This window comes from Maylandia zebra, linkage group LG16 (genome assembly GCF_041146795.1).
Source record: "Maylandia zebra isolate NMK-2024a linkage group LG16, Mzebra_GT3a, whole genome shotgun sequence".
In the NCBI taxonomy this organism is placed as follows: Eukaryota; Metazoa; Chordata; class Actinopteri; order Cichliformes; family Cichlidae; genus Maylandia; species Maylandia zebra.
In genome coordinates this window covers 9608931-9626933 of record NC_135182.1, presented here as the reverse complement: position 1 = coordinate 9626933, position 18003 = coordinate 9608931, and the positions used below count along the sequence as shown (strand labels likewise).

Below are 18003 nucleotides of genomic sequence, written 5' to 3'. Positions count from 1 at the left end.
CTTGACAATTCTGCCAAGGGACTTGGAATTCATCTGGAAGTGGTCTGACACATCAATCAAATCTCTGAGTTTTAAAGGACACCCCTACTTTCAGCGTTGAACTTTACTCCATTATAGGTGTCCCTGATTTGCTAAAGTTTAGACACATCAGTGTTTGTCTGAGAGATCGAGCTGGAGCAGTGCAAGACTCTGTTTAGTGTTGATTGCGTTCCCCTTTTTAACAGAATGTCACACAAACCCACACAGTTGTGCAGTCCATGAAACCTAACCTGAATTCTTCTTTTTACCAAATTACATCAGAGGCAGAGAACCAAAAATGTGGCAAACCTCCCACTGCAGCTTTCTGACAGCCTGACGGCAACACAAACACTGTGAGGCAGCGCCATGTGGCTAATTAGCCAGAACCACGTTACTTAATAAGGTTCTGGCATAACGTTTTTGTTTGCAGCAGCCTGCCTGCAAGTGATGTTACTTTGTGTGATTTATTGTTCTCATCAGAACAGTACCTGATAAACATGCTACAGCGTTTGTTTACTTGTACCTTTAACCTGTTTCCACATATAATCTGGAATATAGATTTTAAAATGCACATAGGTTTTTACACCTGAAGAGTTCTTTTTGGAAGTTGCATCAGAAAACATCCAGCCACATTTTGCCACTTATACCCTCCAAAGTCTGTCGTAAGATGTTGAAGACATTTAATTACTCTCAGTTCAGCGATCTGCTCCTGCTGTGCATCTGCCATCACACGTAGAGTTTTCAAATCAAATCAAATCAAATCAAATCACTTTCATTGTCACATCACATGTGCAGGTACATTGGTACAGCACATGTGAGTGAAATTCTTGTGTGCGAGCTTCACAAGCAACAGAGTTGTGCAAAATACAATAATGTAAACAAGCAAAATACAAGAATGGCTACATCTGAAACTAATAAATATATGTACAATATATGATAGTATATGCATTTCTGGATGTGTATACTAAATATTTTTCTACGTGTGTGTGTGTGTGTGTGTGTGTGTGTGTGTGTGTGTGTGTGTGTGTGTGTGTGTGTGTGTGTGTGTGTACACATATTTTACAAATTAAATAGAGTAAACAATAAATAAAATATATAAAAATATACAGAGTTGAGACATGTGCAGAACAGTGGCATTTATATACAGTATGGAGTGCATAATGTTAAAGTTCCAGTAGTGAAGGTGAGGTGTCTATGACGTGTTCAGCAGTCTGATGGCCTGGTGGAAGAAGCTGTCTCTCAGTCTGCTGGTACGGGACCGGATGCTGCAGAACCTCCTTCCTGATGGAAGTAGTCTGAACAGTTTATGGCTGGGGTGACTGGAGTCCTTGATGATCCTCCCCGCTTTCCTCAGGCACCCCTTCCTGTAGATGTCAATGAAACATAGAAAAGAAGAACAGAGTGCATATGTTAATAGAGCAGCAAGCATCATAACATATTGTAACATAGAAGTGATCGAAGCTGTAACAGGCCACATTGCTGCAACATGTGGCTTTCTTGAAAGCCTAAGGTTTGACTGCAACCACATTACTTTAATTCATGCTTTAGCCTTTAACTGAACTTTCTGTTGCAGTGCATTGTGGGTAATGTAAGTGCTAGTTTTGGGCGAGGAAATGTTTGGAATTTTTGGTGACTGTCCACCACGAGTCTGGGAAAATTTCAAGAGTACAAAATTAAATTATTGGACAATTTTTATTAGATTTGCAAGAGAACATGGACAAGCCTTCATCTTCCCAGGTGGATTCTTTATTTCCTCAGAGTATGAACACTGTACAGATTGTGTGATCTGTGGGTTAGCTGGTCTTGCTTTGATCCCAGTGCATTTTACTACCATTTATATCTGCATAACAGTTTGGGGGGTTTTGTTCCTTGTCCTCCAGGTACAGACAACATTTTAATTTCAGGTGTGAATGAATTATTTAGCCCATACATAATGCATGTCCTTTAACACACCCTTTTTCATTTGACCTTCTCTGACTGGTAAAAGCCCACTGCTTTCAAAGTGTAGTGTCCAATAAATGGTCCATGCTATAATGACAGTGCCAAACATGGCTCAGCAGAACTCAGTAGAATCATCCCAGTGTAAGAAGTCAGTTTAAGCTCGTGTAAGCAATTTTCCTCTCTGTGTTTTCTTTCTAAGGAGAGGGATCGGTATGCCTACAAAATCCACCTGCCGGAAACCGTGGAGCAGCTGAGAAAGTTCAACGCCAGGAGGAAGCTCAAGGTTTAATATTACAATATCATATTGTAATATTCAAGACTTCTGTTCATGATATCATCTCAGTGTGTATTGATGATATACGTAGCTGGGGCCACAGATGCACGTGCTCATGTTCCTGCTATGGTTTCAGGGGGCCGTGCTAGCTGCAGTGTCCAGTCACAAGTTCAACTCCTTCTACGGAGATCCACCCGAGGAACTCCAAGACTTCTCCGATGATCCCACATCCTCAGGTAGACAAAGACACAGAAGTCAAACTCTTCTTTGTTGTCTTTTTGGCTAAATAATCACATGTTCTCCGTCTAATTTCCTTCCTCTTTTTTTCATGTTTGAGTTCTCCTTTCTCTGTAAGGCCCTGTGCAGGTTGTTACAAGAAAGTTTGTGCAACAAGCTCTTAAATATACACCAAAGACAAGAGCTGTAATCAGAGGATCTACTGAGTATCTCTTTATGAAGATTAAGTCTCATACAGATTCCAGCAACTGAAAACACAAATCATTTCCAGTTTATCAGTGTTAATCTCAGAGGCACTTGTGAAGCAACTGCTTCTGAATGTTTAAATGTTGATGGCAGCATATGCACAATGCCAATGTTTTCATTTTTTGTGTATTTTTCTTAATGCTTCCCACATGCTAGGACTGCTAGCAGCAGAACGTAGGTACCTGTTTGTTCTCTCTGTGCTGTGCTTTGTAGTAGTTTGTGTAGCCCTGTCACCATAACTGCCTTTGCTATTTGATATGTTGTTTCACATTTAACTGTTAAAAGCAACTTTGTTGTGGCCATTTTATGCCACCTAAAATAAACGATTAGATGTTGTGTCCTGGAATGGTAGTGCCAGTCCTGCTGTTTATTCTGGCACGATCCCTGAAGTGTAGTTATTTTTATATTACAAACCCACACTTAAACACAGGAGCTGTTATAACAGTTTAGAGGTCATTGCCCGTGTATGAGGAGTGATCACAACCTTACCTGATATCAAATTAGTCTCTTTTTAAAAAATCTTCTTGTGCCCCTCCTCTAAGGCTTGTTCTGTCCCATTGCACATGTATGCATTGTGCGCTGTGTAGTAAATTCAACTTAAGTCTTGTAACTCTGATAAGTAGAAGAAACTAAATTAGATTCTGTTTTTGAAATAGATATTTTCTCTAAATGAGCTGTGCACCTGCCCACTACGATAATCTCACGCTGAGGGACGAGTTCACACAGACAGCCCTGATGATCTTAAAGTAGAGATGTGCTAAATTTAAATCGGCCAAAGTTTTGGTGGCTGAGGAACTGAACTGTAGAACAGTATTGAAAAGAAATGGAGGTCATTATTGTGACAGACCTAATCGAAAGTGCAGCCAGGCTGAATAACTGAGAAACTGTTTTGGCGCTTGAGAGCTGTGCAGATTTGCTGAGTGACTGATGGACTTCTGACGTGCGTGCTTTGCAGGTGCTGTGTCTCAGGTGTTGGACAGTTTAGAGGAGATCCACGCTTTGACGGACTGCAGTGAAAAAGATTTAGATTTCCTCCACAGTGTTTTCCAGGACCAGCATCTACACACACTGCTCGATGTAAGTGTCACACAAGCAAATGAGCGATTGTCAACACTTCACTCTAACAGCTGGAACAGTGGGAGATAGTGTGTTTTATTTTTGTTGTTGTATTTTTCCATTAATAGTTTTTTGTTTTTTTTTTAATATTATTTATAAAAAATGAAACTTTAATATCATTTTCTGGTATTTGGTTTACAGTTGACTGTGCGTCGTTAACTGTAAGGATGGGAGTTTTTTTTTTTTTTTAATATTATTTATAAAAAATGAAACTTTAATATCATTTTCTGGTATTTGGTTTACAGTTGACTGTGCGTCGTTAACTGTAAGGATGGGAGTTTTGTGCAGATCGCACAGTGATGTGTGAACTGCGTGAACTGAGCCTAAGCTAAAAATAGACATTGAGAACTAGCTCTGTTCCAGGTCATTGTCACTCAGATGATTATTCCAAAAGCATGCACAAATGTTAGATGTATAGCCAGATGTCCATTTTATTTCAGTTGCATCCCCTTATTTTAAAGAGTCCACTGTGGTTGCCTTTCATAGCCTACAAATCCAACGTTAGGCTGTTGCAGTGCACGGAAACTTCTGCACCCATTCTATCGCACATGAAGCTTGATCTAAAGATGTATTAATAACCCTGTAAATGTCAAAGGAGCTTGCAAAGAAAAGCGTCTGGACTTCTTTAAGTTGCTTGAAGACGTTTCACCTCTCATCCGAGAAGCTTCTTCAGTTCTAAGGTCAAATGGTGGAGAGTCCCAGATATAAACCTAGTGGGAGTAACCCCCCACAGAGGGACAAAAGGACCCCCTGATGATCCTCTAATCGCCTGAGCCAAGGTGTGAAACTGGGTGTGGGTCCCAATCAGCCAGGGTTTTGGGTGAGCTCATTGTGAAACCTGGCCCCACCTTATCATGCGAATTCCTGAGGTCAGATGGCCCAGGATGTGAGTGGGCGTTCAGGCGTCTGGGGAGGGAACTCAAAACTGGATTATAGATGGCAGAGAGTTGGTGTCATAAACCAACCAATCCGTAAATCGCGGATGAGAGGTGAAACGTCTTCAAGCAACTTAAAGAAGTCCGGACGCTTTTCTTTGCAAGCTCCTTTGACTACGATGACCTGGATGACTGAGAACCTTCACAGACAACCCTGTAAATGTGTTTTTCGATACTTCAGTAAATATGTGGACCTGTTTTTGTTTTTCTTCTTTACTTGCATTGTACTTGCTGTAATTTTACTGGCTGACAGAAATTCATTGTTCTATCCTTTCATCTCCACTTTAAACAGCTGTCAAGCAGAAACATTAGGGATTATTCCACTTAGTGCTTTTAAGGAATCTTAGGTTTACAAGAAATCCTTTAATACACTGCTCTAAAAAGAATTCAGGAACACTTTGAAAACACATCACATAGGGCTGCTCGATTATGGCAAAAATGATAATCACGATTATTTTCACTGAAATTGAGATCTCGATTATTTGACGATATTTATTTAACAATAACAATGTGTTGAATAATGGCTTTAAAGATTGTCAAAAAATAATACTGATAACAGTGCAAATGTTTGCAATATAAAAAATAAATTAAAAATGTAAACATCTATGTTTAGTGAACTTTGCAGTGTTGCTCTGTGGTGCAGCACGACACCGTAGCAAAGTTTACACACGTCTGACTCCACGAACCCATAATGTTTCCAACCACTGAAGGTTTTTTTTTTACCTCTCTTTTCAACCAACGGCAGTCACTCTCCTCTCCAAATAACTTCTGCTTAGCTTTCCGAGCTTCCCTCGGGTCCTCTTAATTGTTGTGACGCGTGTTCGAAATGCAGAGAGGTGCGCTCGATTTGCCACACGGAGCAGCGCGAGAGTAAAGCACGAGGGAGGTGCTAATAATCGGCTCAGTCATTTTTAATGATCATTGAAAGCCCAGATCGTAATTTAGATTAAAATTTGATTAATTGAGCAGCCCTAACATCACATGTAAAGTACAGTGTGTTAATACACAGAAACTGTTGATAAGCCCAGCTGCTCCTATGAAATCGTCACTTAATACTACAGCTCTGTTTTACTGTGAAACAATTTCCACAGCCTCTTCTTACAGGTGTTGTTAACAAAGACCTTTTTAAAAATATGTGTTTCTTACTGCTACATAATCATGTGTTATAAACTTTATTACCTCTTTATTCTGCTGCTCGTCTGTGAGTTTGGTTTGGACAGAGCAGCCACTCTTTCTGCAGCGAGGGGATTTGGAAGCAGCCTCACGCATGAATATTAAAGCCTTTTTCTGCTCATTTCCAGCTCTGCATTTTTTTTAACTTTGGCCTCTGATAGTGAAGTTTTGCATTATTCATAGTTCAATTTAATGTTTTAGGGTTGAACAGCAGGTGCGTGCAGCGTCTGTGGTCAGGGACAGTACTGTATTATAAAAGGGATAGGTCCTCTCTGTGATATCATACACAGGTTAGTGTAGAAAAAAAGTGTGTGAAATGGATCATTTAGAGCAGACAGAAGCCTGAGCTTTTGACGTACAGCCATAACTTGTACAGCTATGGCTTTCAAACTTTACATGTTTAATATAGGCATGAACTTTTGTAACAATAAATAAAAGACAGAAAATAAGGAAAAGCCTAACAGGTCCACTGTAAACATGCTTTGGGTTTTAGGAAAGCATTTAGTGCCCCCATTCCACTACTGTGATGTACCTCACAACCAGTGTTTTTGGAGGGGGCACAATGTCTTTGTGGAAATAACCCCTTAATAAGATTCAGTCATTGCTTGTGATATAAGGCATAAATAGCATCTTTCCACACACGGGGATGCTCTTTCCTCTGGAGGCATTATGAAAAGGTCATGTTGTTTTTTAAGATGTGTCCTTAACACAGCAGCAGCAGCAGCAGCTCGCTTGGACTTGACAAATGGTCCGGTTGCTGCTTGTTTCCGTGACTCAGGGATGTTGACAGAAACATCTGAGTCGTAGGTGACAGCAGCAGACCGTGACCTACAACTGGTGCGCCACATTCAAACCGTATTGGGTCACAAAATCGCAGCACAGGGGCCAGACCACATTTAAGATTTAGTTGGACTCCGAGCACATCATTTTGCCTTTGAGGCAGCTGTGCTTTCTCTTCCTTTGATCCACTTTGTTTAGTCTGATTTCTGCGCTGTAGTTTGTTAAACTTCCACTTTGGAGCTAAAAGAGGCCACCCAAACACATGAGATATCAGTGGAAAGCCCAGGATGTCCTCTATTTAGTACATCAGGACTTAGTAGGATAGCTCAAATAAGTCAAAAGATATAGACCAAAACCAAATGTCCACAGTGTGACATAAATGTATAGGCTGGTTCTCGGGAGAATATTTTGTAGGACCACCTTTTGCAGCAACTGCCCAAGCTGTCTCAGCTTTGAAGGCCAGCGTCTCCAAGCTCCAGTTTTCAGAGTAGGCATGGTGTTCTTTAATTTTTTCCTTCTGTAAACACAGAGCTCATCTGAAAGGTCAAAGGCTCCAGTTTCATCTCATCTGACAAAAGGACATCCTCCCAGAAGCTTTTGGGCTCATCAGCATGCATTTTGGTGCATTCCTGTTTTTGATGTTCATTAGTGTTCAAAATTAAACAGATGGTGTGATCAGAACACACTGGTTCGTTGGTTTTGGATGATTTCGTTGCTCTTGTTCAATCATCCAGACCATGCTTCTGATCAACCTGGTCTTGCATTTCCTCTTGAGTCCCAGGAGGTTGACCACAGTCTCATTAACCTTCTAATTTGCAATACTATTGTCAACTTTGGTCACAAGAACATGAAGCTGCTTGGAGATTGTCTTATGGCCTTTGTCTTTAACATTGCTATCTATAGAACTCCTCAACCAGCTCTCTCCTTTGCTTTCTCTCATCCATGTTCACTGTACACAATGATATCAAACTACAGTTGCATGTTTTTGCCTACAAATAGGCCGTACAGCAGCATTTGTTTTGATAATTGTACTCTATTACATCCCAAAGATAATACAGGTATATATTTGATAACTGCTTTTAACTGAACCATTTTTCAGGAGAAATGAAGCATTGTTTCAATGACAAATGACAAATTTGTCCACATCTTTGAATATACAGTTTCCAGTCAACAGTGCCAAGCCCTTTTACAAACACTCTGTATTTGAGCTGCTTACAACACAATAACATGAAACAGTCAAACATGCATCTCTCCTGTTCACCCCCACTTTCACACCCCAGCCCTGCTCTGAGGAGGGGGAGTCAGGAAAGGACAGAGCATCACAGGCCAGCCTCGGTCATTGAAAATAAACAATGGCTGGTATTGTCAGGCCTCAGTGCCATTCACAGCAAGCGCACCCTTCATCACTGTATGCGCGGCTCAAAGTCGCCTGCACATCGAGGGAATACACAAAATCCTGAAGACTGTGAACGGATGGAGCCTCCTGGCTTACAAAACTCATGTCTGTGTGTTTGCGATCTATTGGCTGTGTTTTTGTGACACTACACTTTCTGTCTTTTGGGTGAGTTTGTTGTCTTCCGTTTTTTTTCCCTTCATCTGATGTGTTAGCACAAAGAGTTTTGTCAAGACATGCCTCAAGCTAATTCGAAGTCAACCCGACATCCCCCAGTGTGTGTTTCTGGTGTTTGACATGTATAATGAGGCATTTTAGTCGAGTGCATTTGTATTTGTATTTTTCTTTTTTCTTTTTTCCTCGTGTATCCGAAACTCCTCAGGCTTTCGAGCTAATGGAGGCGAGGAAAAAGAAGTTACCCTCAAGGAACTGATGTCTGCATTTACTTGTCACTAATAAGAAATGAGGAAATCGCACTGTTTCTCATCATAAAATAAGAGCCGTCGCTTGTTTGTCGTGGCTGTTGCCACATGCACACGCCGTCACGAGATCATGATCGAATGTGTGCCTGTGTGTGACAGCTGTAACAGTGAAATCTGCATCTGTGCACATATCTTTGAGTGTCTCGTTGGTTGGTTTGTCTTTTGTTACCCTTAATTCAGACTTCGGTCTTTGCTACACTTTTATGTAAAACTCCATCAGAGGTCAGCTCACGATTGCTTAACACTCAACAAAACCAGAAAGATGTTGAAAGCATGAGGACATGAGCGCAGTAAATATGCGTAAATGCTCAGTGGCTGCGGACGGCGTGTGGCACAGCACGCACTCGTGGTGCCAACCGCCATTCAGGTTTCCTGAGGAGTGTGCTGTTTGTCTTTTGAGGAGTTTGTTCAAAAAGAATTGGATACAAATGCACTCTTGAGATGTGTGCGTGCAATCTGTGTAGGTTTCTTTTGGGGCTTTTTTTTTTCCTGGCGATGTCAGGTTGTCACAGCGGTACAGGCATTGGAACTCTACCTAATGTTGTAATCAGCATCTTCCTCCCCAGTATACTGCTATTGACTCACAGTCCCTCCTCTCCTACGTCTCTCTTCCTTTGTCTGCCAGCCCTCATTCCAGTTTAGAGGACTGATGTCCATGTGTGGATGAACCATTAGAAACTTACAGGAATGTACCAGATGTGTCTTACAACTCATTCCTTGCGATAGCTGATGTTTTCTCGTTTCCCCCTACAGCTCTATAATGGAAAGAAGTCACTGTTCCCTTATCCAGAACTAAAATTAACACTGCATTCCAGATTTGTGTGTCATTACTGAGCCTCACCAACGCTACAAATAAACGCTGTTCTTTATTAATATGTATGTGGAAACATTGTTACCCTGTGCAAAAAAGTGCATATGTAAAATTGGATTTATGAATCATGCACACCAGCCTGTTGTGCCTACCCAGGCTTTTCTTAACCACCTGAACCAACAGGTTTGTGCATTCAGTCTACATACCATCTGCATATTTCCACACTTCTATTTCTCTATATAAAAAAAAAAAATTAACCTGGAGGTGAAGCGGAAACAGTGATGATAATGTTGTAAGAGAGAAGGCTGCACCGCTGAGACAGGAAGGCAGGAGAAAGTCAGACTGAAGAGACTGAAACAATTAAGTGGATGCCAGAAGAAGCACAGCTTTGTGTTCCCACTGGAGCCATGGCATTTGAAACCAAAAAATAAGGCAAGGCTCTGGTTGAAACAAAGCAGATCTCAATGTTGTTTCCCCTGAGAAATACTCACTGTGGCTCAAGTGAAAAAGCCAAAAGTTCGAGCTTCATGCTGCTCTAAGTGCTCCAATTCAGACTGGCTCTATATCATCATCTCAGGTGCAGAGCTCTGGCTGTAAACATGTAAGCCCCGCCCACCTGTTAAAATCTTTAGTCTACCTGGGATGGCCAATCAGAATCAAGCTTGCTTAAGGGAAGAGGAAGGGAGCTAAAATGGATCATTTCAGACAGAGGATGAACTGATGGGCTGCACTAACACCTGGAATTAGGTAAAAAAAAAAAGGATTATTTCAAGCTGTGAGTCATGCAAAGCTACTCTAGTAAAGGCCATGTTAAAATATGGAGTTGAAATGAGCATAATGGGCTCAATTTAAATACAATTAGAACACCAGCCAAAGAACACCTGCATGTCTTCCTGTAAATTATTCAGAGGGAAATTAGGATTGTCATTGTTTAAAAAATATTTTTTTTAGAAATATATATATATTGTTAAGATTCAAGAATTGAGAAAGGGTACAAGAGGTGATCGAAAAATAACCACACTGGTCCGGCCGGGTGAAGTCAAACGAAGATTTTAATTCACATGTGGGAAGATCACTGAACACAGCAATTGATCTTCAACTTACTAAAGCACAAACAATTATTTTATAACATCAGGGTTTGTTTACTGACGCCCCTTCATGCGTCACAGATACATTTTATACATAGATCAGATCAACATCATCATGACTTTTCACCTAGAAAATCATCTTCTATTTTCATGGCTAGCCCTTCCTGTCTACCTTTCAGTTCTTGTCTTGTTCCTCTTTCTTGCCGAGACACCAAGAAACGGTTCCTCTTTTACCAAGACAATTTTGCAGTTACAGCCAAACATAACTAACCTCTCCTCTAAATAAATCTAATTTAAAGTGTGTGTGTGTGTGTGTGTATGTGTTGACCTCACATGCTCTTTGTGTCACCTCTTCACCTACTGTCTGTGTCTCGTCCTCAAATGCTCTTTCTCAATTCACCTGTTGCACTTCTGACCTTTTACCAGACCAGAAGCTCACTGAGACTATGTGTATGTCTTCTACTAAATAAATGTTTTAACCAAGAACCTCTACTAAAACCTTAATATAAGAATATGAACATATAAAAGATAATAAAATAAACTAATATAAGTGTTTTGTAAGCATGTATTGCAATTCCTTCTATGTTCTAGTTTTCCCTCAGCATGTATCACCTGAACAGTCACGTCAGTGAGGCTTACGACCTTTAAAGAACCTGAACATCAACTCAAATAAGCACAGATATGCAATATGTATAAAATAATTATAACTGCCCCTGAAATACAAAGTTAGCATCATCATAAACATCTTAAGGCCATCTTAAAGCTATCTATTACATTGTTAAAGCAATGATCATACTGCAGATTATATTATGCTGGTAAAATACTTTTGTTCATCCCCACAATTCCCCCTTACGACCTCTGGCACACCAGAGGTCGATACACAGGTTGTTGTTCACTCCTCAGTCCACTCGGCTACCTCCAGATCCATCATCGGCATCATGGACACAGGGGCCACCGCCCCAGGGTCCACTGCCTTTACAATCACTTTCTCTACCAACCTTCGGGCACAAGGAATGAGACAACAACCACAAGTCACCAAAATACCCACCAATACAGATAGAGACAACATAATTGACAGAACAAGCCCCTTCCACTTTCCCTTTTTTACTCTTTTTATTTAAACCACCCCTTTTCAAACTCTCAATTTGTTACCACTCCTTTCTGTAGGCGCGGCGATCTCCTCCTAGGCTGCTCTTCTTTCTTCGGCCTTCCAGGTAGACTACTGGTCGGCCCGTTGCACAGGGGAAGAGGTTTATTCTGCCTCTGTTTCTTGACACCTGCGTTCTTTAAAGACGAATTTTCCTCCACCAAGCTCTCGTGTGCGGGTGCACACTGCGACCAGTGGTACCAGGTGTCGCCTTTCCCTTTCAGCTGGACTGCTGTAGCCGTCCGGGCGGTCACCTCATACGGACCAATCCAGCGGGGCTCCTCCCACTTTCGCTTAATGACCTTCAGCCACACTGCCTTTGCGTCCGGGACCTCTCCGTTCCCCGTGGGTCTCTCACAAGTGACCTGTTTTGTAAAGCTGGACACAAGAGCCTTCAACTCATTAAAATATTCTGCATGAGACCTGTTGCTTGTCCTGGGCTGCTCCACCGGGACCACTGTCCAGGGTGCTGGAAACTGTCTCCCAGTCAGCAGCTCATAAGGGGTGAAACCTGTGGATTGGTTAACAGAACATCTTATGGTCATCAAAGCAATGGGCAGGGCTGCGACCCAATTTAGCCCTGTCTGCGCACAAATTTTAGCCAACTTGTTTTTCAAATTTAGGTTCATCCTCTCTACCTTTCCTTGAAATTGAGGATGATAGACCGTCCCGAACTTATGTTGCACTCCCAACATCCTCTCTACCTCTTGCAAATCTTTATTCTTGAAGTGAGTACCATTGTCTGATCTAATTCTCTTGGGAAACCCATGCCTTGGAATGTAATGATTGATTAAGCACTTAATCACACTTTTCGCATCTTCACATTTGGTCGCCCATGCTTCGGGCCATCCAGTCAGAACATCCACACACACCAACAAATACCTCACCCCACCTGGGCCTGTATCAATCATGTCGGTATAATCAATCACGACCTCTTCTCCTGGCCTTTCTGGCATGAGAAACTTACCAGCTTCAGGTTTTACTGCTGGCTTTGGGTTGTGTGCCCCACAAATTAGGCACGTTCTGGCCTTTTCCAGTATCATCCTTCTCAAATCAGGATGCCACCATCGGCACAAATTTCTCTCCATCTGTTTCACTCCCACGTGACCAAGCCCGTGAGCCTCATTCACCTTTTGTTCCGCCATTTTGGCCGTTAAAGCGGGACGCCCATCTGGCCCCCTCCACAAACCGCCATCTTGCCAGGCTCCTTTGTTTTCCCACACCCCCTTTTCCTCTGGGGATGTCTCCTCCTGAGCCTTTCTAACTTCTTCCATGCTGTTAGTGCTACCCTCCTCTTCTGGGGTTACCTGCACCAGTTGTCTCTGTCCTTTGTAGCCCGCTGCTTCCTTTGCGGCTTCGTCAGCTTTCTGATTTCCTCTTGCCACCATACTGTCTGCTTGTGAGTGGCCTTTGCATTTTATAATACTTACCTCGTCTGGGTCCTCCAGGGCCTTTTCCAGTTCCTCCATTTCCTTTTTGTGACAGATGGGTGCATTAGTGGCCGTCCTGAACCCGGCTCTCTTCCACTGAGCCAGTTCCACATGAGCTGCTCCAAATGCATATGCTGAGTCAGTGTAGATGTTCACTCTCATATTTTTAGCCAACCTCAGGGCTCGAGTTAGGGCTATCACTTCAGCTCTCTGGGCCGACTGTTGTCCCTCAATTTTTCCTGCTTCTTTCACCTGAAACTCAGTTCCTACTCTACAGACTACTGCATAGCCGGCTATCAATCCTTCTTCATCTCTGTGGCAGCATCCATCTGTGAACCAATCCTCAGCTCCAAGTATGGGCTCTGCCTTTAGGTCTTCCCTGATTTTTCCTTCAAGCTGGGCTTTCTTAATACAGTCATGTGGTTCTCCTGACCCCATTAGGTCCGCCATATTTATTCCTTCATGTGTGAATATCAAATTTGGCGCCTCTAAAATTTTGCTCAACCTTTGTTGCGTCAATGGAGTCATTGTGAATACCTGTGAGTTCACATAGGCCACTACACTGTGTGTAGTAAGCACTTTCAGTGGGTGTTCCCTCACTATATGTGCTGTTTTCTGAATTATCTTTGCTACTCCTGCTGCGTGTTGTGTGCATGTGGGATGCCTTGCTTCTGTTGAATTTAATCTTATGCTGACATACATAAGTACATCCCTACCTCCCCCTTTTTTCTGAAACAACACACCATTCACAACTCCCTTTGTTTCTGAAACATCAAGATAAAATGCCTCATCATAGTTAGGTGTGGCCAGATCTGTGGCTCTTGACAAATCCTGTTTTAGTGAAATGAACGCTGTCTCTGTGTCCGGCGTCCAAGGCAATTCAGCCTTCAGATTTCGAACACCAACTTTCTTGATCAGGTCCCTTAAAGGGGCCGTTTTACCCGCATAGTTCGGAATGGACTGCCTGCTGTAACCTGTCAAGCCAAGAAAGGAAAGCAACTCCTTCACAGTTCTTGGTTTTGGATGTGTCAGAATTTGGTCTCTGTGTGTGTTCATTAACCCCACTGATCTGTGTGCGATCACCCGGCCCAGGAATGTTACCTCTGGCCGGACCAACTGCAGTTTTTCTTTGCTCACTTTGAAGCCACACTCCGCCAATCTGTTCAACACCACGAGCGATGCTGCCGTACAGGCCGCTGCTGACGGGGCTGCAATAAGAAGATCATCAACATACTGTATTAATGTACAGCCCCCTGGCAGTTGACATGGGGACAATGCCTCTTTCAACACCTGATTAAAAATTCCTGGTGAGAGTGCAAAGCCTTGTGGTAGGCGTGTGTACCTAAATTTGCGGCCTCTGTATGTGAATGAGAAAATGTCTCTGAGTGACTCGTGCAGTGGGAGACAAAAGAATGCATTCGCTAGGTCAATACATGTGAACCACTTTTGGTCCCCAGTAATTTCGGTCAGAGCCGTGTAGGGATTTGGTACAGGCACAGTGTCAGTCCTCAGCATGGCATTTATTGCTCTCAAATCATGTGCCATACGGTACTTCCCTGTCCCATGTTTTTCCACTGGCAAAATAGGTGTGTTCCAAAATGACCATCAGGGCTCAAGCACTCCTGCCTTCCACAGTCCTTCAATGGTTTCAGCTATACCTTCTTCTGCTTCAGTTTTGTGCTTATATTGTAGTCTGTTAATTGGTATGTCAGACTTCAGCTGGAACAGGACAGGCGAACAGTTAGCTAGACCTACATCTGTGGGCCCTGCGGACCACAAAGTACCAGGCAATTTTGAGAGCTCCGCTACTGCATCAGGATGATCCATTCTTTCCCTGCCATGTATTCTGGAGATTTCTTTATGTTCTAAGATCACTGCATCGTTGGACAAACAAGTTATGCGATATATTTTACATTTTGGTGCATACCAGACATTTGGAATTTGGGTGCTTTGCCAGCATGCGTTGTCCAGCGCCCGCTTGACCATTGGTCCCAGATCTCTTGGCCCATGACCCTCGTGGACCGCCAATGTAATGTGAGGGGCTGAATCCTCTCCCACATTGTACCAAGGCAGTTGTTCATCAGTAAATTTCACAGCCGCGGCCACACCTTCTGGTCCAACATAAATGTTATGTGTTTGCACATTCCACGTCTGTCCCTCAAGATCAGACTGGAACTGTTCCCGATAGATATCGTTATCTTCCCTATCATAAAAGAGTGTAACGTGGAAAGGATCTCGCGGAGGGGAGTAGACGGCCAGGCTCATTATCCAGGGTTTCCATAGCTGATAATGTCTCAGAATGCCTTCTTCCACCAGCCTCCCCCAGTAGATTTCGGCAGTGGGTTGTTCAGAGTTCTGGACTAGATATTGAGTCTTTGAAGGTGATCCCAGACACGGGAATTCTTTTCCTCCAGGCAAAGTAACAATCAGTCCATCTGGTGAGCACATGATTGTGGCTCCCAGTTTCACAAGCAGGTCCCTGCCCATGAGATTTGCAGGCACCTGTGAGGACACCACATATTGGTGTTTCAAAGTCTGTTTTCCCAGCTTTGTCAATGCTGGATCCGTCAATGGCAGTGTCATTGGAATCCCGGAAAAGCCTACCACATTAACTGTGTGACAGGAGAGTGTTGCACTGTCTGGTGTGTCTTTCAATGTTAAGTATGTTGCTCCAGTATCCACCAGGAAGGGCAATTCAGTGCCTTCCACGGTCATCGACAGCATGGGTTCTGTCGTTCCCACGCTGTTCGGTTTCTCCGGGCTCCGTCAGTATTGCTCCCCCTCCCAGCCCCAGTCAGCTACTGGGTACTGGGCGGCTGGTGCTGCATTCGGGTTTGGAGCTTGATGCGCTCCCCTGTAAGCAACTCTTTGTCTTGGGGCTCCTCGTGCCTGGGGCTGATAGCCTCGCCTCTGATAATTTCGCTGCGATTCAGGGCATTCTCGGGACCAGTGTCCTTCTGCTCCACAGCTGTAACAGCCAGTCCAAGACACATTATTAGGATTCCCTGGATTCCGAGCCCTTTGTCCTCCCCTCACGGATCCACCACGCCCTCTCTGCGGTCCACCGGTCCCCCAATTCCCTACGGGTTGACGCTGCCTTGGTGCATTGGCGGGCCAACGGTCATCAGGGTAGAGACCCGGATCCTGATCTGGCCAGTCAGGCACAGGATCGGGCTGAGACCTTGCCACCATTATAGTCTTATTTAGTTCTTTCAGTTCTTTTTTCTTCGCATTATATTTTTCGCGAGCCTCACCCAGCTGCAGCCTAAGCAGCTGCGCCTGTACTTCATCTAACTCTTTCTTTTGTTTGTTCGTCAAATCCTGTTCCCGCTGAAGTCTGTGGGTCACATGTCTATCCCACTGCACCGAGTCTGCAACGGCAAAATCTGGGTTCTTTTCCAAGTCAACTGCAACCTGGTTGGGCAGCCCTGCCAGCACTGCTGAACGAAACCACGCTCTACTTTCACCCTCCTTCCCCGGATGTATTCCTGTTCCTAACAACCATTGTTCCTTTGCTTTAGCTAAACACTCTCTGGGTGTGTTTTTGGGATCCCAAATAATTTTTGGAATGGCTCCAGAGTTAGGAGTTGGGTCCTTCTCCCGGACTGCATCTGCTAAGTCATTCTGCACCTCATGATATTTCAGGTCATTTGCATATCTGGTTGTTTGAGCTATCTGCTCTACATCTGCTAACCCACCACCCAGCATACAACGTCCGGCCAAAGCGCGAAAATCGCCCAGCGCTAATTCTTCTCCTTCCCAATGTTCTCCCTTGGTTATTGGTGGAAGTTGTTTAACCAATGCTTCCAAATCTCTCACCTTATAGGCGCGATAAACTGGTTCGTTCTTTGGACCTGCTATTAAAGGCAGATTTAAACCAGGGTCAGGAGCTCCTTGTTCAAAACTCACTTTTCTACTCTTCCTCGACTTTCCTTTTCCCTTTGAGCTCCTAAATATGGGCTGTCTCTGTGCTTGGTCTCTCTTCACACTTCTTTTCCTCAAAATTAGGCTTGTACTTGGTTGGGGCTCAGGTCCTCCATCTTCGTCCTCCTCATCGTCCTCTTCTTCTGATGACGTCGCACGGTCTTCATTCTCCTCTTCTGGCCCTCCCTGCATTACTCTCTGCTTTATAACCTCCAATACCGTTAATGCCTCTATTAACGCACGTGGGGGCTCATGCATTTGTCCATACACTTCTCCTTCAGTTTTTAACACCAAGCTCAGAGGTATTTTATCACCCAGCCCTTTCTGTTGGGATGTAATAAGTTTACTTACCTCAACCTCCATCGCTTGGCACTCTTTCTCTGCTGCTTTTAATGCTCCAGGTGAAGCCAAACGAATAGCTTTCTTAAGCTGTTCAAGCTGATCCTTCAGAGGTTTGCATCCCCTTTTCCCACTAGGTGTCGCACCCAAGCTGTCAGCCATTCTCTGAAACACAGACTTACCTCTTCCAATGGCGTTGGTCGACTCTACCTTCTTGGTCTAGGTCACCCAGACACGCTTAACTTTCGGTTTCAGTCTTCGTCTCGCTGTTCTCGCAACCACTGGCTCCTCTTCCCCTGCTCGGTGATACACAAAGTTTAACCCAGCACTTTAGACGCTGCCCTCGCGTTCTCAAGCGTTGACACTCAATCAAAATTATTCGCCCTCAAAGTGTTAATATATGACACCAGCAACCCTTATGCGCAACGCGCTCACCTCCGTATACTTACCTCTCCAATAGTTCCTCGGATTAGTGTTTTTTCATTTATTTTAAACCCATTAACGGCGCTGCGCGTCCCTTATATACTTTACAGCAACACACCCTCAAGGGTCCCTCAACTTGTCCCGTACTAATAAGTCTAAAACCAAGAAATCACCTTTATGACATTATGTCAAAGCTTTCTCCATGTTGCACAGCCTGCCACAGGTTTAACAAAAAATCGTTGCCCG

General features: G+C 43.5%; 1 protein-coding gene across 16 annotated transcripts in view; it reads left to right on the top strand.

The window, feature by feature from the left end:
* caska (calcium/calmodulin-dependent serine protein kinase a) overlaps positions 1-18003 on the top strand; it is a 175464-nt gene that overhangs the window by 114066 nt on the left and 43395 nt on the right. For 11 of the 16 annotated variants that reach the window (XM_014412508.4, XM_014412513.4, XM_014412516.4 and 8 more), the window contains exons 9-12: positions 2159-2242; positions 2370-2469; positions 2873-2890; positions 3672-3793. In XM_014412508.4, the coding sequence (XP_014267994.1) occupies positions 2159-2242; positions 2370-2469; positions 2873-2890; positions 3672-3793 (324 nt within the window). The remainder of the gene's footprint in view (positions 1-2158; positions 2243-2369; positions 2470-2872; positions 2891-3671; positions 3794-18003) is intronic. The other 5 variants (XM_014412514.4, XM_014412509.4, XM_014412522.4 and 2 more) reach the window with 1 other exon arrangement.